General features: G+C 37.5%; 1 protein-coding gene across 6 annotated transcripts in view; it reads right to left on the bottom strand.

Moving 5' to 3' along the window:
- LOC136040170 (uncharacterized) overlaps positions 1 to 20406 on the bottom strand; it is a 101347-nt gene that overhangs the window by 56339 nt on the left and 24602 nt on the right. For 2 of the 6 annotated variants that reach the window (XM_065724306.1, XM_065724305.1), the window contains one exon: positions 7305 to 9112. The exons of 2 other annotated variants lie outside the window; for them this stretch is intronic. In XM_065724306.1, the coding sequence (XP_065580378.1) occupies positions 7697 to 8920 (1224 nt within the window). In that variant the 5' untranslated portion in view covers positions 8921 to 9112 and the 3' untranslated portion in view covers positions 7305 to 7696. Of the gene's footprint in view, positions 1 to 7304; positions 9113 to 20406 lie in introns of those variants that run through there. 2 more of the 6 variants (XM_065724304.1, XM_065724303.1) reach the window with 1 other exon arrangement.

Consider the following 20406-nt stretch of genomic DNA (forward strand, 5'->3'; position numbering starts at 1 on the left):
TTTGATGGTGGCGGGGGGCCCTTTCAAACGCGGGGCCTGATTGAGCCCATATATTCCAATCGCCCTTTTTCCGGCTCTGGCGATCGAGTAAGACAAATATGGAGGTCTGGATTTAAAGCTGACTCTTCTAGGTCCCAGTCCTTTTGCCCCTCTATTTTTTCTAGATTTTCAGTAGTTCCCGAAATTGGATAATGGTGAAAGCAAGTAACAAAACGCCACTAATAAAGCTAATGAAAGAGAGAGGTGATACCGAACTCTCAGTTGCAATTCTCGGGAGACACCTGACAGTTATAAGTGGCCAAAGGATTCCTGTAGTGTTTTAACATCACTTTTCTGCGAAAAGGCAGCGTGGCGGCGGAAGGCACTTGACACTTTGACGATAGACCACATCCTTCCAGTTTTTGTTGCAGAAAAATCACTTAGTGATAGTTTATTGTGTCCCTAGGCACAAAAAACATGTACATCTTATTTGTCAGCTCAATTTTTTAGAAACCTGCAAAAGAAATCCAATTTTTACTCTTTCTTTACGTCTCAATCGACACTAAGGCACACAATCTGAAGGCCCGTTTATCCAGAGAATGGGATTCAAAAATTTGACACATATTTAAAAGACAATAGACTCCAAAGACACCCCCCTTAGTAATAAAATATTTAATTTCGAATCTTTACTATATCAGACTTTATCCGTTCCATATTTTCGCAAAACCTTACATATTTCACAAAGGTCTTCCCGACGCTTTCCATTTAGCGAAAACTCGCTAATCGGATACATTTTCTAAATTGGAATTTAAACATTTTCAACAAACGCGGGTTTTCCTTCCTAGATTTCGCCCTTGCACTCCTTTGGAAAATCTATCCTCCAAGGTTTTCACATCCAAGAAGCTAAGTATTCTATTAACAGGACCTAAATTTGCAATGGCTCAGACAAGAAATTATTATGGGTATAGAGTCCGATATTTTTAAGTCTCATGGTGAGGCTGAATATCCAGACCTACTCAGAGGAGAAATCGTAATGAATATTCTTGATTATAGGCCGTCTTTATTGCTTTCAACTCAAAGGAAAAAATCTAAATCCTTTATATATATATATATATATATATATATATATATATATATATATATATATATATATATATATATATATATATATATACTGTTTGTTTGTTTGTAAGTCGATACCTCTTTTAATCTACTGTATTTCTTTACTTCTGTTCTCTAAAAATCTACTGTGGTTTTGTTTAAGCGATCAACAATTGCAATTCAAACAATAAAAAAAAAAAAAAAAAAAACTAGAAAAAAAAACCATACACAGTTAAAAATCAGCACATTGGATACGTGTTGCTGGGGAGCACAGCGCCTCAGCAACGCGTTGCAGGGGTCAGTCCGTGTGCCGAATGACTAGCTGACACCCCACGTGTTGCTAGGGCGTGCAGCGCCATATCAACGCGTTGCAGCGAGGGGGCTCAGGGGGTAATAGCTGACACTCCAAGTGTTGCTTGGGCACGCAGCGCCGCAGCAACGCGTGGCAGGGGTCAGCTAGTATATATACATATATATATATATATATATATATATATATATATATATACTAGCTGTTGGTGTAGCGCTTCGCGCCACACCAACACCTAGTTGGTGAGGGTGCTTCGCCCCCCCCCACGCGCGTAAGTCGTTACGCCCCTCACATTGTAGTTGTGTCCCACCATTGAATATATATATATATATATATATATATATATATATATATATATATATATATATATATATATATATATATATATATATATATATATATATATATATATATATATATATATATATATATATATATGTTTTTAGCTACGGAAAGCTTGCGAATATACAACATTCTTCGCTGTCCCATTGTCTGTGCATATAAATAGATTGTCAGGTTTACTGACTCTTGAACATGCAACATAGAATTTTCCATGGGAAAAACAATCCGTATTCAGATCTATACCGTATTTTTCTAATGACTGCCCTTGAGGTTTGTTGATGGTGATTGCTAATCGAATATTCCCTATGTCCCCATCGTCATTTATATATCCCCGCTGTGCCACCCCCCCCCCGGCGTCCCCATTGTAGTTGTGTCCCTGTGTCCTGGTCGTCATTTATATTCCCTGTGTCCCGGTCGTCATTTATATTGGCTGGTTAACTTGACTAAATTTGCACCATTAGCAATCCATTGCACTATTTGTGTTGGTGTGGCACGAAGCACCACACCAACAGCTGGTATATATATATATATATATATATATATATATATATATATATATATATATATATATATATATATATATTTATATATATATATATATATACCAGATGCTTTCTATATATAGAAATCAGCTGGCATGGCTGGCTCTTCACATTCTGCACGGAAGCGAGCTGCTGGTAAACCATATTGCTCTTTTGATGCAGATGATTGTTACCCAAGGAGTTGTACCTTCTTCTTTATCGATTGGAGATCTCACTCCAATTCCAAAGAAAGGTCAATTTGCCACCCAGTGCTCGTTTTTCCGACCTAAAACGGTGGCTACTACCCTCTGTAAGCTTTTCGAACTTATGTTCACTGACCATTTGAACGCGAAATGCTATTTTCCACCTTACCAATTTAGATTTCACGCATTCATCGATGCTGATGCATCAGGTGAAACTCTCGTGTTAGTCGGGCACGATGTTCGTAAAGCGTTCAATTCTCTCATTCACGACGCTCGGCTACTCCGTGCAGCAAAACGTGGAGTGAGCCCCTCATATATCAGAGCCCTCTGAGACATGTATTCTCGTCGTAAAGTTCGCCTAATACTTCACCCATTATCAAAAGCTGACGGCTCTCAAGTCTACGCTCCAACCCCTGCTATTTTTGTCAATGTCGAAAAAGGTACCCGTCAAGGTGCTGTTTCTTCCCCTTCAGTCTTCAATAACGGAGTTCGTGATGCAGAGTCAGCTGCTCCAACATCTTTCATCTTTGCCGGTCTTGATTTATGTCTCGTATGTTATGCAGACGATATTCTGAATTTGAACAGCACTATCCAGCGCATTAGCGAGATTTTGGCAACGCTACAATCTGAGTATGAAAAACTAGGTCTTCAGTTCAATACTGAAAAGTCCGAAGTTGCATTCTTCAAATGGAAGCGAGCGACACCTGGGGATATTCCTCTCGGAAATAGAAGGATTAAGCTAGTAGAGCATATCACCTACCTTGGTCTTCCCATTGGTTCGTCAATAATATACACACGACAACCATTAATTGCTGCCACTGAACGTAGAGTTGAGTTATCGTATGGTTCTTTTGCAATGAATAAGTTACGCTTCAACTGCCGTCTTCTTTTGAAACTTTTCAACTCTGTCGCTCTACAACATTATCTGTACATATCGCCGTTTTGGAAAATGCTCACAAAATCCTTCAGTTTTCTTCCGGTTCGCAAAATATCTTTTACGTTCTCCCCCTTGGACCCACAACTCTTATCGAGTCGTCATTTGTGTCCCGGTGTACCAGTTTGTAATTTCTTTTTGAGTGTCCCGGTCGTCATTTATATTCCCTGTGTCCCGGTCTGTAATTTCTATTCGAACAATCCCTGTGTCCCGGTCGTCATTTATATATCCCGCCTGTGCCCCCGGCGTCCCCGTTGTAGTTGTGTCCCTGTGTCCCGGTCGTCATTTATATTCCCTGTGTCCCGGTCGTGATTTGTGTCCGGATGTCTACTTTTATATATATATAGAAGACCCCCTGTGCCCCCCGGCGTCCCCGTTGTTGTTGTTTCCCTGTGTCCCTGATTGCTAATCGAACATTCCTTGTGTCCCGGTCGCTTTCTCCTGGAGTGTCACGGTCGTCATTAATATTCCCTATTGTGTCCCTGTGTCCCACCTGTAAATATGGATATATATATATATATATATATATATATATATATATATATATATATATATATATATATATATAGCTGTTAGGATGGCGCTTCGCGCCACCCCAACACCTAGTTGGTGGGGGCGCTTCGCGCCCCCAAGCCCCCCCGCGCGCGTAAGTCGTTACGCGCCATATTAGTTACGCGCCATTGTAGTTGTGTCCCTATGTCCCACCTGTGAATATAGATATATATATATATATATATATATGTTTTTAACTACGTAAAACTTGCGAATATACAACATTCTTTGCTGTCCCATTGTCTGTGCATATAAATAGATTGTGAGGTTTACCGACTCTTGAACATGCAACATATAATGGTCCATGGGAAAACAATCCGTATTCAGATCTATACCTCATGATTCTAATGATTGCCCTTGAGCTTTGTTGATGGTGATTGCAAATCGACCATTCCCTGTGTCGCCGTCGTCATTTATATATCCCCCTGTGCCCCCCGGCGTCCCCGTTGTAGTTGTGTCCCTGTGTCCCGGTCGTCATTTATATTCCCTGTGTCCCGGTCGTCATTTATATTCCCTGTGTCCCGGTCGTCATTTGTGTCCCGGTGTCCCAGTCTGTGATTTCTCTTTGAGTGTCCCGGGCGTCATTTATATTCCTTGTGTCCCGGTCTGTATATACATTCGTTTTTGAATTGGTCTTTTTTTTTAGTTTTTTACCTTTTTTTAGTTTTTTTAGTTATACCTCATGATTCTAATGATTGCCCTTGAGCTTTGTTGATGGTGATTGCTAATCGACCATTCCCTGTGTCGCCGTCGTCATTTATATATCCCCCTGTGCCCCCCGGCGTCCCCGTTGTAGTTGTGCCCCTGTGTCCCGGTCGTCATTTGTATTCCCTGTGTCCCGATTTTTGTATTTTTCCCATTTTTTTCTTTTTAGTTTTCTTTTATTTTTATTTTTTTAGTTTTGTTTTTATCCTTTATATTTCATTTTTTTTCTTTTTTTTTTCTTTTTTAGTTTTTTTAGTTTTTTAGTTTTTTTTATTAGTTTTTTTTTCTTTTTAGTTTTTTTGTAGTTTTCACCTTTTAGTTTTTTTTACTTATGTCCTGGTCGTCATTTATACTCCCTGTGTCCCGGTGCTTTGTTGATGGTGATTGCTAATCGAACAGTCCTTGTGTCCCGGTCGCTTTCTCTTTGAGTGTCCCGGTCGTCATTTTTATTCCCTATGTGCCGGTGTCCCGGTCGTCATTTGTGTCCCGATGTCCCGGTCTGTAATTTCGTCAGTCGAAAACATGACGTCAGTCGACACACAAACATGACGTCACTCGACAGACACACACACACACAGACAACTTATTTTTACATATATATATATATATATATATATATATATATATATATATATATATATATATATATATATATATATATATATATATATATATATATATATATATATATATATATATATATATATATATATATATATATATATATATATATGTATATATATATATATATATATATATATATACTACGTCTTGCGAATATACAACATTCTTGGCTATCCCATTGTCTGTGCATATAAATAGATTGTCAGGTTTACTGACTCTTGAACATGCAACATATAATTTTCCATGGGTAAAACAATCTGTATTCAGATCTATACCTCATTATTCTAATGAATGCCCTTGAGCTTTGTTGATGGTGATTGCTAAACGAACATTCCCTGTGTCCCCGTAGTCATTTATATATCCCCCTGTCCCCCCCGGCGTCCCCGTTGTTGTTGTTTCCCTGTGTCCCGGTCGTCATTTGTGTCCCGGTGTCCCAGTCTGTAATTTCTCTTTGAGTGTCGCGGTCGTCATTTATATTCCCTGTGTTCCAGTTGTCATTTTTGTCCCGGTCGTCATTTGTGTTCCGGTGTCCCATTTATATTTCCATTTATTTTACATTTATATTCCCTGTGTCCCGGTCGTCATTTGTGTCCCGGTGTCCCAGTCTGTGATTTCTCTTTGAGGGTCGTCATTTATATTCCCTGTGTCCCGGTCGTCATTTGTATCCCGGTGCTTTGTTGATGGTAATTGCTAATCGAACATTCCTTGTGTCCCGGTCGCTTTCTCTTTGAGTGTCCCGGTCGTCATTTATATTCCCTATGTCCCGGTCGTCATTTGTGTCCCGATGTCCTGGTCTTTAATTTCGTCAGTCAACAAACATGACGTCAGTTGACACACAAACATGACGTCACTCGACACACACACACACACACAGACAACTTATTTTTATATATAGATATACGTCACAGGATGATTTCAGTCCTACGAAAGGAACACGGTACACAAATTTTCGATCCCTCCGAATGAAGGTTACTGCCCCCAACTTCACTTGAAAATTTGCACTAGAAATACTACTTATCTTAGGCTGATCAAATATTTTGAGTGAATATTCAATTTTACCCAAAAAATTTAATTGCAATCCAAAATACTAGGCCTCAAGCATATAAACTGAAAAACAAAAACTTCACGAACTTTTAACAACAATAAAGCTATCATGGTTTTCGTAGTAATAAACTGTAAGAAATGAGCAACACTGCTCATTAGTAGCCGAAACACTAAAAGACGGATTTATGATGTGAATAAATATGTCGGCATAATCAACTTATTATGCCGATTCTGAATACATAAGATTCCCATCCTAGCCATTTTGCCGAAGAAAATTTGCCTGATTTTCGAAAAAGGGGTGGGGGATACCCCAAAGTCATGGAATCGTAACGAAAATCACAACATAAGATTCAGCATTTCAAGAGAACCGTAGAGGTTTCAAGCTCCTATCTACAACGCTCCTAGCGAGCCAACAGAACTAAGTTGCAATGACATTTTGTTAACAAAAAAATAGGTTGTATTCAAAATAAAGTGAGCAAATGACAGGTTTGTTTTATTCAAATAGAGCGAGTAAATATAAGTAGCTTTAAATTTTTTAAACAACGGGGTAGGTTGTGGGGAGGTCGAACTATTTGCATACAACACTAGGCTTAATGTGCTGATCCTACAGCTGCTGCTTCTATTACTGCTAACGTAGCTAAGTGTATTAATTATTCACAGTATGTGCATTCAGGTAACCAAACGGATATTATGCCTGGGACTATTGGATACGTTGCGGAGATGTTCAGCTATGTGCCTGACACAAGGTTCTGTGGGCTGCATCTACTACTGTGCCTTCTACTACTACTACTAATGTAGCTAGGGGTATTAAGGTATACACACTATGAGCATTCAGGTAGCCAAACAGATATTATGCCTGGAGAAGAATATCCCTTAAACTCTTTCATGATAAAATCTGGTGTTCTCACAGCTGAAGATTACCAAAACGAGATTTTCACACAAACAAGACATAAAACCTAACCCGAAATCGGTAAAAGATACGCAGTATATACAAAAGGACTGCTTGTTTAATTTCCATAAAGTCTGAAACAAAAGATGTAGAAAATACATTTCTCGTTCATTTTTTAAACCTCTCCGTGCCAGTCCGTCGCAAAGGGTAAAATGTTTAAAGACGAACAGAAGAATAAGTGGCCAGGTAATACAAGTCAGTGAGTCAATTAAATAAGAAACGTAAACAAATTTAAATGGAATTTAACATAAAAATGAGGCCGTTTAGACAAAATCAAATAGGCGTCATTCAATACACAAGAAAACTTTACCGAGCTAAATGGACGCCAAGCTGCATACCTTCGGGAAAAAAAGACGAGAAATTAGCAATTAAACGTTAATCTTCTTCCATTGTAGAACTTCATTCCCGGTGTTTTACGATCCGAAGTTCTTCTTAATATCTTCTTCCTCTGTATGAGATTAAACCTGCCGGATGCGGGAGTAGACCTGCCTTTCTACCCAGCCGCATATTGGGGGCCATTTCCTCGTTCATAGAAAAGATGTTTCCGATCCCAGCCGTACCTTTCTTATGACAATCTTCAAAATTATTCAAAAAGGTATTTTCACTTGGTTGTGCAGAAAACTGATTTAGGAAGTCTTGGTACTTAATATCAGTGGCCGGGCGCATAACCTCGGCCATTCTTACAGTGTTACCCTGTGATTGAATGGAAGATAGATATGGGTGGCTTCGACTCAGAGTATTGTTTGTTGAGAAGCAATGTGGGCGTAAAATATTTGAGGCTGGGTTGAATGCTGTTCGGGGAGTGAGTTGCTCCCAGCATTGAACCCTCCCCCTTGAAGAGGATTCATCGCGAGGGCTGGCCTTTGTGTGGATAGTTTGGGAAAAGTTACCCCCTTGCCAGACAAGAGGCATTCCATTACTAACTAAGGGTCTTCGAGGATGCGGAAGACTGAGATTATGCGATGATTTGGCACGATCACGTGAAGAGAGCGACCACTGTTGGGTTTTATTCAGGTGGGGCGAAGAAGAGGGGCGATTCGGACTGGTTTGTCGTTCCTGAAAGTTGTTGCAAATAGTTCGTTGATCATCCATTAGGCGGGGAGATGAAGAGGTTAAGATACCCATTAGACAAGGAGGGTTGGGCAAAACCTGCCGTCCCTGGGGATGCATAGCTACAGATGGTAAAGTCGATGGAAGATTGTGAGCTGCCTTGGCTCCTTTACCCTTTCGACGTGACGGTAGCCGGCGTTTTCGAAGGCATTCTTCCTTCCAAGCGTTGCAGACGCATTCCTTTACCGACTCTTTTAAGATCTGGTGGACTCTAGGAGCATGAACAAAACTTTTCACGTTGTGATACATTTCATTTACTCCCATGTGATCGCGAACTAAGTGGAGATTCTTGAACATTTCGGGCAGTTTACCCTCAGGAGGTTGCACCCGCCAGGCGTCTTTATCACCGAAAAATACCATGAACCCCGAAATAGGCCCTCCCATGACTATACGGTCGGGTAGTACTGCAGGCTGTGGGTCCTTGCTGGTGACGATAGGAATATTTTCTGGTTTACTCCAATGTTTTAATCCAGATAGTTTGGTGGTGGCGAACGCTTCTTCTAGCTCCTTCTCCCTCGGTAGCCGTCTTGACCATAACAAAGACATCTATACGGTAAAAAAAGATTAATTATTACTGGAATACATACTATATTATATACATCGTGGGATATATATGTATGTATATATGTATGTACATATACATACATACTATATACATACTAACAACACAATGGATAAAGGTTTAAGACCAAGTACTGGCTGTTTACCAATCATTCAAGGATGGTCTCGATGATGAAGCTAAAAAAGAAAAAAAAAGAACAATTACAAAACAACTCAGCGTCTATTCACCTCTTTGTTGTTATTAATTTAAAAAAACCTTCGACAAAGAAATTTTCAAACAGCTGAAAAGAAGCTCATGAAATAAAAAAAGAACAAAAAATAAAGGTAACAGATAATAAATAAATCTGAAAACGAATTGAACATTAACTCAAATTTAGAAAAGGATATAAATTAATGCAAATATGAGTTCAGCTACTCCCCCATCCCTCTTTCCTGTTGTTTTAAATAGGTTTCCTGGCCCTATTGTTTCATTTACGTTTCATTATGCACTTTAATCTTTCAATTTGTCCACAAAAATAAAATCATTATAGTAATCATGATGACCGAAAAAAAACTAGCAAAAATAAAATGACTTATTAGCATATAATGGTACTAATTACAGGAAATTTCTGCAAAGGAAAATTTTATTTGAATTTCTTGTTTTCAGGGTTATAAATATATAAAAAATAATATATTTAGAATATATTAGATATAACCTATATATATAAAAATAAATTGTTTGTCTGTGTGTCTGTCTACTGACGTCATGTTTGTCAACTGACGTATCTATATATATATAAAAATAACTAAAAGAGAAAGTCAAAAAAGAAGGCTTGCCGAGGAATCACAAGAACAGCAAGAAAATAGGCTTGCGGCTGATAGAGAAAGTAAGAAAAGAAAGCGTGCCGAGGAATCACAACAACAGCGTGAAATTAGGCTTGCGTCTCAAAGAGAAATCACCAAAAGAAAGCGTGCCGAGGAATCACAAGAGCAACCTGGGTCAGTGCGATGCTTGATGTACTCAGTGGAATGGCAAAAACGAGGATTGCCACACGCACATATACTAATATGGCTACATTATAAAATTACTTCTAACGAAAATTGATGATGTGATTTCCGTTGAAATACCTGATGAAAATGTCGATAAGGGGTTATATGATATTGTTGTAAAAAATATGATACATGGACCTTGCGGTGCAATGAACGAAAATTCACCATGCATGGCCAAAGGAAGGTGCACAAAGCAATATCCTCGACTTTTAGTACCCAACACAATTATTGGCAATGATGGTTACCCACAATATAGAAGAAGATCTACTGAAGATGGCGGTAAAACAGCAATAATAAAGAAGCGTAACGGTATCACCATCGAAGTAGATAACCAGTGGGTTGTTCCATGTTCCCCATTATTATCAAAAACATTTAATGCACAAATAAACGTTAAATACTGTAACTCCGTAAAGGCAATCAAATACATATGTAAATACGTCAACAAAGGCAGTGACATGGCAGTTTTTGGCTTGCAGTCCGAAATCAAAGATATCGAGGAAATCGTACAATATCAGGCTGGAAGATACATAAGCAGTAATGAAGCTGTTTGGCGAATTCTTTCATTTCCGATACATGAACGTAGTCCAGCTGTTGTTCACTTAGCAGTATATTTATAGAATGGTCAACGTGTTTATTTTTCGGAATCCAACGTGCAACAAAGAGCCCTGAATCCACCGGATACAAAGTTAACTGCTTTCTTTTCGCTATGCAAAAATGATTCTTTTGCAAAAAACTGCTGTATACTGAAGTGCCTTCGTATTGCACGTGGAATACTAAAAATAAAGTATTTGAACGTCGAAAACAGGGTAAGTTAGTCGACAGCCAACCTACCATCTTCAAAGATACCCCGATAGGAAGACTCTACACCGTTCACCCCAATCATCATGAATGCTTCTTTCTACGCCTGCTTTTGGTGAATGTACCCGGTCCGACGTCCTTTGTGCATTTGAGTATACGGTACTATACATGACACTTACCGTAGTGCATGCCAAGCTCTGAATTTATTGGAGAATAACCAACACTGGGATAACTGCATCAATGACGCGTGCGAAACGTCAGCTCCATGTCAAATTCGTGGACTGTTTGGAATCGTTCTAACAACTTGCTCTCCTTCAGCTCCTACAGAGTTATGGGGAAAATATAAATCGAAAATGTCCGAAGATATAATCCATCGAAAACGGTTAGAGACGTCAGATATGACTTTTGATTTTACATCAGAAATTTATAACTACACTTTAGTTATTATAGAAGATTTTTGCGTATGTATGGCAAACAAACCTATTCAGGATTTGGGAATGCCTTCACCTAATCGTACCGCTGCTGTTTCGACATGTGTAGAATTGGATCGTGAACGAAGTTACATTACGAGTGAGCTATTGTCGTATTTACAAAATAACATTTCCAAGTTAACGTCGGAACAAAAAGACATTTATGATACGATAATGCATTGTGTCGATAACAACGTTAGAGAAATTTTCTTTTTGGATGCGCCAGGAGGTACTGGTAAAACGTTTGTGATAAAACTGATTCTGGCATTGCGGGAGATTTCAGGCAAACATTACCTATAACACCTAGATCAACCCCTGCAGACGAAATGAATGCTTGCCTGAAAAATTCTAATTTATGAGCACACGTAAAAACATTAAAATTAACTACAAATATGCGTGTCCAATTGCAAAACGATGACTCTGGTCAAACATTTTCAGATCAATTGCTGGCAATTGGAAACAGAAAGCTCCCAGTAGACTCAATTTCAGGACGTATACAACTACCTACTGAATTCTGTAATTTAGTGACGTCCAAAAATGAATTAATTGAAAAAGTATTTCTCATATTCTAAACAATTATAAAAATAATAAATGGCTAAGTGAAAGAGCGATTCTTGCACCCAAAAATATAGACGTCCACGAAATCAACAATATTGTTTTGACCAAGATTCGAGACCAGGCAGTCCTTTACAAGACAGTCGACACAGTTTTGGAACCAAATGAAGCGGTTAATTATCCATCTGAATTTTTAAATTCCGTGGGTCTTTCAGGGTTTCCACCACACGTGCTACAACTAAAAATAGGCGTACCAATAATACTGTTAAGAAATATCAACCCACCAAAGCTTTGCAATGGCACGCGACTCGCCGTAAAAAAAACAATGGAAAACGTAGACAGGGAGTAGGCCTCATGATGAATAAGGAAGCTGCTAAGTCTTGTTTAGGCTGGGAAGGTATTAATAATAGAATACTAATTGCTCATTTTATGACTAAAAAGTTCATGGTATCAGTTATAGTAGTATATGCCCTTGTTGAACCAACTGATGGAGATACTAGGGACTCAGATGAATTTTACTTACTGATACAGAAGCAAATAGACAGGGTGCCACACAGAAATATGATGTTTTTGCTAGGAGATTTCAATGCTCAGGTTGGTAGAAATAGGGATAGATGGTATCCTAGCCTAGGTAAATTTGGTATAGGAAAAGAAAACAGTAATGGCAATAGACTTTTGCAATTTTGTAGGTAAAACAACCTAGTTATAACCAATACGGTGTTTGGTCACAAAATGGCGCATAAGTTGGCATGGTATTCACGTGATGGTAAGACAGCAAACCTTATTGATTATGTTATTGTAAACCGAAGACCAGTAGGATCATTACAAGATACTAGGGTGTATAGGAGTGCTGTTATTGATGTTAAAAGTAAAAATCACCATCTAGTAGTGTCTAAGGTTAATTTAAAGATGAAATTTCGGAAGGGTAACTACCTCCCAGAAAGTTATGATGTTGGTAGACTCCAGGATGGAAATTTGAGAAAAAACTACAAGGAACAGTTGAATACTAAACTTGAGAGTTTGAAATTTGACAATGTGGAATACGGATGGAATAATTTTAGAAAAACAATTTGTGAAGTTGCTGATGGTGTCTTAGGGAAGAGTAATAAGACTGCAACTAGGAATATTAGTGAACAAGCTTTAGGTTTAATAGAGAGTAGAAGGGGTTTGTACAAGAATTATCGCAATTATCGAGGCATTAGTCTGGTCTCTGTAGGTAGCAAATTACTGAGTAATATGATACTGTTTAGACTGAGAGATGCTGTAGACAAAGTTTTAAGAGAAGAACAGTGCGGTTTTAGAAAAGGTAGAGGATGTGTCGACCAAGTTTTCACTCTTAGGTTAATAATTGAGAAGTCCCTTCGTTGTCAAACACCTTTGGTCCTGAGTTTTATCGATTATGAGCAAGCTTTCGATTCTGTTGAAAGAAGAGCGTTAGCAAAGGTCTTATCCTTATATGGTATACCAGAAAACCAGAAAAATACATTAAAGTGATTTGTGCTATGTACGAGAATAATACTGCTGCGGTTAAGGTAGGAAATGAGGTTAGCAAAAGGTTTTGTATTAAAGCGGGAGTTAAGCAGGGTTGTGTTCTATCCCCCTTTATATGGATCATTTTGATGGATTTCGTCTTAAGGAGCACAGGAAAGGCAATTGGAGACCACAGAATCAAATGAGGAGGAAAAACGCTCCTGGACTTAGATTATGCTGATGATTTAAGCATATTAGATGAAAGTGTGAGAAAAATGAATGAATTCTTAGAGGTTTTGCGAGTTCAGGGTGTTAGAACAGGCTTGAAAATTAATGTGAAGAAGACTAAGTCACTAAGGCTAGGAATAAGTGAAGATGAAAAGGTGACGTTGGGTAACGAAAAGATTGATCAGGTTGGCAGCTTCACTTACCTAGGTAGTATTATTAGTAGTAACGGTGGGAGTAGTGAAGATGTTAAAAGTAGAATAGCTAAGGCTCAGGGTATTTTTTCACAGTTAAAGAAAGTTTGAAAGAATAGAAAGATAAGTCTGCAAACCAAGATTAGAATATTGGAAGCTACAGTGATGACAGTGGTCAAATATGGCTCTGAAGCATGGGCGCTCCGAAAAGCAGATGAAAATTTACTTCATGTTTTTCAGAGAAATTGCTTATGGATTGTTCTGGGTACCCGGCTGACTGACCGTATTTCAAACAGTAGGTTGTACGAAAAATGTGATTCAATCCCGCTTTCTAGGGCTATAATGATGGAAAGGCTGAGATGGCTAGGCCACGTTCTGCGGATAAAGGATGACAGATTGCTGAGGATTGTCCTTTTTGGTCAGCCGTCTGGGGCTACACGGAAAGCAGGTCGTCCTTGTTTGGGTTGGGAGGATGTCATAAATAAAGATTTAAAGGAAATGGGAACTCCTTGGGAGGGTGTAAAGAGGGAGGCCTTGAATAGATTAGGTTGGAGGAGAAGCGTGCGTGGCTGTGTTGGCCTCAGGCGGCTTGGTGCTGCAGTGAGTTATTAGTAGTAGTAATATATATATATATATATATATATATATATATATATATATATATATATATATATATATATATATATACATATATATATATATATATATATATATATATATATATATATATATATATATATATTCTAAGACGTCTGTAGGATGGCTTTAGTCCTATAAAAAGAACCCAGTACATATATTTTCGATCCTTTGGAACAAATATTACTCCCCCCCCCCCTCCCACTTAAAAATTTGCAGCATAAATATCAATAGAAAATTATTGTCAAAATTTGAGGCTGATCAAATATTTTGAATGCATATCTAATTTTGCCCAAAAATCTTAATCGCAATCCAACATATTAGGTCTTAAGCATAAAAACTGACAAAAACAAAATTCTCAAGAATATTTACCAACAATAAAGCAATCAAACACTTCTGCGTAACAAACTGTAAGTAAGGAGCGACAGAGATCAATGATAACCGAAACTGTAAAAAACTGAATTTGGATATCAAAAAATATATTAAAAGAAACAGCTTATTATGCCGATTCCAAATATATAAGACTCCAATCATAAGCTACGAGCCTATGAAAATTTGCATGTCTTTTTAAAAAAGGGAGAAACACCCCCTAAAATTCAAGGAATCTTAATGAAACACCATCGGATTCGACATATCAGAGAACAATACTGTAGAGGTTTCAAGCTCCTGTCTGCAAAAATGTAGAGTTTTTATTTTTTGTCATAAGAATGATCACAGATGTGTGTTGATCTTCTCTTCGTTTTTTCCAGGGGCAATCGAATTGAAGAAATTATCCTAAAACATCAAAAGACGGCTCATCTGAACGGAAAATAAAACTTCTAGCCACCTTTTTCAGTTACCAAAAATATTGGAGGGCAACGACCTACCCTCTCCGCCTCTTTATTTTACAGATAAAGTCAAATTCTGATCGTCCGATAAAAATTTTGAGATAGCCATTTTATACAGCACAGTTTAAAAATACCAAAACTATGCCTTTGGAGATAATATGACTCTCCCCCAGCCCCTGAGGATATAAAATTTGCCCATTGTTCATGAACAATAATTGTTCTTAGGAAGCAAACAGACGTTTTTCGTAAAGGGGATTTTGTGCTTCATGTGGGTTTCAAAGGGGACAATTTTGCGTTTAGAGGCAAATATCCGGCTGAATTTTATTCAAGAAATTTTATGGAGGGGAGGAGGAATTTTCAGTGAGGATAGAATTGTCCACAGGAAGTTTTACATTGTGGGTGTATTTTACGTAGAAGGAACTCTATGGAGAAACTTGTAGTGAGGAGGTAGGAACTTTTCATTCAAGGTGAGCCAGATTTACTGGTATTATTTGAAAGACGATAGGAAAATTAGATAAAAAAAACAAGTTTTTTTCAGCTGATAGAAAGAGGCAACATAAACTCAAGAGAAAGGTATTAAGGATGGGGAAACCTCTTTGTATACGGAATAATTTCTAGTCATTTTGAGTTTTAATGTTGCTTCTTACTTTCAGTTAAAAAACGTGTCTTTTTTTTATTTAAAATCAAATAAAAACAACATAAATTAATTTAAAAACGATTCCTAAAGGATAGTAAAGAGTTACATATAAAATGAAACGATCATAGATAAAGCAATAATTCAAACTCAAAACACAACAGAAATAATTATGAATGAACAAGATAACTTGGGCAATTGATTTACATTTGCTTATAATTCGCGAAATCGGCCTATCCTTTCTTAAAGAGGAGCCAATTAGGTTTGGATTATATATATTAGATATATTTATTTCGTGAAAGTGTCCAACTTCAAATAGTTTTCCAACCAATTATTTTTTAACAAATAACATGATTGGTTTTAAGAAAATGTGTCCTCATAACAGAAAAATAAGGAACCAAAGCACACTTTTCAAACAGACATACAGGATATTAAATTTTAGTTTTCTATTAAGTTATGATTCCTGTTCAGTTTTGCATTTAATTGGGGTAATCTTGTGGTTGGACCCCAAAGCCACACCGAAATATAATTTAGCGGCGGCGGACAATTATCGGCGGCGCGCCATCAATTAATCGGCGTTTGTTCGATTTTTAGAATTTTTTGGGTACTTTAAGAAGTTCTGAAAACTTAATTTGTATCAGTTTTTATCGGAATTCGGTTGACAATTACTTTTGAGCTTCATTACCATGACTGAACCTTAGAAAAAATAAGGACGAGATATCAATCTTAACTTCTCATAAAAGCTTTTCTCAATCCAAATGATCGACAGCAAGGTCTTAAACTGCGTCATATTTGAAATAATCCGACAAAATAGCTAATTTAAAATTTAATCTAAATTAAACTCTAAAATTTGAATGAAACAAATTTACTTGCACCCTAAATCCATGGCTAATTTATGAAACCTCAATGGAATCTGATGTTTATATTTTACTTCACATCTGAATTTATTTCCTGGTCTTGTAACCTGCATTCCTATGTTGTTGTTGTTGTTCTCTCTCTCTCTCTCTCTCTCTCTCTCTCTCTCTCTCTCTCTCTCTCTCTCTCTCTCTCTCTCTCTCTCTCTCTCTCTCTCTCTCTCTCTCTCTCTCTCTCTCTCTCTCTCTCTCATGTGCACATACTTCCTAGGAATATTTCATCTTCACTTTTTTTTTTTAATTGTGATGCAAGTGTCTATCCTTCCAACGTACAAATAATACTGTGTGAGGACATACAATAAACTAGGTACTGTCAATAACCAGCCAAATTCTGTCAAAATAAACTATATTAGGAATATCACGACTAAAATATCTCTATCATTTTCATTTCGTATTTTGAAAATATTAGACGTAATTTTTAAAGTATATTTTATGTCATTTTAAGACATAAAAAAATTCAAAAAATCTCAAAAATTTTAAGCAAAAACGTAAAAAATATTACTACAAACATTGTTTTTCTAATAGGAAAATTCACGACTAATATATCTATATCTTCATTTTCGTGTTTCATAAATATCACAAGTGAATTTTTTGGTTTTAGGCATATTTTATGTCATTTTAAGACATTTAGAAAAAGTTGAAAAAATTTCCAAGTTAAAAAAAGCTGAAAAAAATTTCTAAGCCAAAAAAAATTAAAAAATTCTAAGTTTAAACAAGAGCTAAGAGGCACTTAGCTCTTGTTCACGGCACTTGTCACGAGGCAAGAAAAGCTAAGAGCCAAGAGCTCATATGGCATGAGCTCTAACAAAATTACAGGAATCAATAGACTGATTTAAAAGGAAAATCAGAGGCTTAATGCCGGTCAGGATTTAAGATAAGAGCTCTGAGTCACGATGCCCTTCTAAATATAAAATTCATTAAGATCCGACCACCCACTCGTAAGCTATAAACACCTAATTTTTTCTAATTTTTCCTCTCCCTTTAGGCCCCAAGATGTCAAATCTGGGAAAATGACTTTATCAAGTCAATTTGTGCAGCTCCCTGACACGCCAACCAATTTTCATCGTCCTAGCAAGTCCAGAAGCACCAAACTCGCCAAATCACTGAACCCCTCCCCCCAACTCCCCCAAAGAGAGCGAATCCAGTACGGTTACGTCAATCACATATCAAGGACATTTGCTTATTCTATCCACGAAGCTTCATCCCAATTCCTCCACTCCAAGTGTTTTCCAAGATTTCCCCCTCAAACTTCCCCCAATGTCAAAAGATCTGGTCGGGATTAGCAATAAGAGCTCTGATACATGAATTCCTTATAAATATCAAATTTCATTAGGATCCGATCAACTATTCGTAAGATAAAAATACCCCAATTTTCAAGTTTTCCAAGAATTCCGGTTTCCCCCTCCAACTCCTCCCAATGTCACAGGATCTGGTCGGAATTTAAAATTTAAGCTTTAAAATACAAGATCCTTCTAAATATCAAATTTCATTAAGATGTGGTCATCCTTTCGTAAGTTACAAATACCTCAATTTTCAAAATTACCCCTCCCCCCAACTCCACCAAAGAGAGCAGATCCAGTCCGGTTATGTTAGTCACATATCTTAGACAGGTTTTTATTCTTCCCATCCAGTTTCATCCTGATCTCTCCGCTTTGAGTATTTACTATCTAAGATTTCCGGTCCCCCCCCCAATGACGCTGGATCCGGTTGAGATTTGAAATAAGAGATCTGAGTTACGAGGTCCTTCTAAATATGAAGTTTCATGAATATCCGATCACTCCTTCATAAGTTAAAAATACATAATTATTATAATTTTTCAGAATTAACCCCCCCCCCCCCCCCGATAGAGCGGATCCATTCCAATTATGTAAATCACGTATCTAAGACTTTTGCTTATTTTTCTCGCCAAGTTTCATCCCGATCCCTCCAATCTAAGCGTTTCCCATGATTTTAGGTTCCTCCACCCCAAACTCCCCCCAATGTCACCAGATCCGATCGGGAATTAAAACAACAGCTCTAAGATAGGATATCCTTCCAAAAATCAAATTTCATTAAGATCTGATCAACCGTTCGTAAGTTAAAAATAATGCATTTTTCCGCAGGGTCCGGTCCCTGATACGCCTCCCAAATTTCATCGTCCTAGCTTACCTGGAAGTGCCTAAAGTAGCAAAACCGGGACCGACAGACAGACCGACAGAATTTGCGATTGCTATATGTCACTTTGTTAATACCAAGTGCCATAAAAAGGGAGAAGACAAAAAGTTGGGGGAGGGGTAGTGGGGCCCCTTGGAGGCTGGGACATGAATGACCATACGTTCCCCCTGAAGGAAGTGTTGATATAGGCACTCATTCCAATGAATATGATGATACAATCAATTGCATTGTGGCTATGTTAAAGAGGCTGTCAAGTAAAGCTCAATACTGTATCATAAATTCTATTAGTCCTATTTGGAATCAAATGAAAACAAAAAAAAAATGCAAAAAATAGGTTTTCAACTTTCATTGGGCTAGTATTTCATTTGGTTATGCAAATTATGTAAGCATTGGATACCTGTCTGTAAGTATGTCAATGACTTAAAGTCGAATTGTCTATTCATTGGGCCCAAGCAAGACTGTATTGCCCAGACCCATCTTGGGGATACTACTCACCTAATTCCCCATTATATATTTCAAACGTAATTAAAAATCTTAGAACGATTGTCACTTGGTAAACCCAGAGAAAAAACGCAGTTTCAAATTTGACTTTCAACGAAAATCTCAAAGTTGTTTATGGTGTTCAAATAATTATCCGCTCTCCTACACAAAAAAAATACTTTTGAATTCAACTTTCAATGACTTTTTGTAGTTGTTTATGCATTAAGACTTTTCTGGCTATTGTATCCCCCTCCCAGTTGATTCCCTCTCTAAACGGTTACCCCTCGAAATATTATCCATCCGATATAATTTCCGTCATTTCATAATATTATCAGTTCAATCAAGATTCCTTCTCTTGTACTTTTTTCAATCAAAGTGTGATGCACTAGCAAACACAAACGTTCTTTCACTCACTCATTAGCAAATGTCAACTTTTCTTACTAGTCAATCCCCAAATTCCTGATTAATCTTGATAACTCCCTGGAGAGCTCCCTGGAGAGGTAGCTACTTGAACTTTGTCTTAGACAAATTCACTGACAAGAAAGACTGAAAATCGAGCAATAAGTTTTAGGTACCACATCACCTTAAATTTCTTTTACAATACTTCACATTCGAATTTAACCGCCTTTGTGGTTGAGCACTGCGTCTTTCCAGTGACAAACACTATATTCAAACAGTGGACGAATTGCACATCTTACGGTCCTTCCCCAAGGAACTATGAAGGGGCCATATCATCCCAAAGGCATGATTATAGCAGCCTACCTTTCAATTATACTGAATCAAAAGAATATCAAAACTTTTATTAAATGTACATAAAGACAAAGGATGGTGGGAAGGGGGTAGTTGCCCTCCAATCTCTTTGGTCACTTAAATTGAACACTACAATTTTTTATTTCCGTTAGAATGAACTTCTAGTATACTATTACCACTGGTTTGATACAATAATCTCTTGGAAAAAACAAACACGCATCCATAGTTTTACTTCTAGGAAACAAAACACCATCTTCCACAGTTTTTAGATGGGGGCTTGTAACTTCTACAATAGAGTTCTCTGATATGCCAAATCTGATTAATTTTCTGACGGA

This window comes from Artemia franciscana, chromosome 20, assembly GCF_032884065.1.
Source record: "Artemia franciscana chromosome 20, ASM3288406v1, whole genome shotgun sequence".
In the NCBI taxonomy this organism is placed as follows: Eukaryota; Metazoa; Arthropoda; class Branchiopoda; order Anostraca; family Artemiidae; genus Artemia; species Artemia franciscana.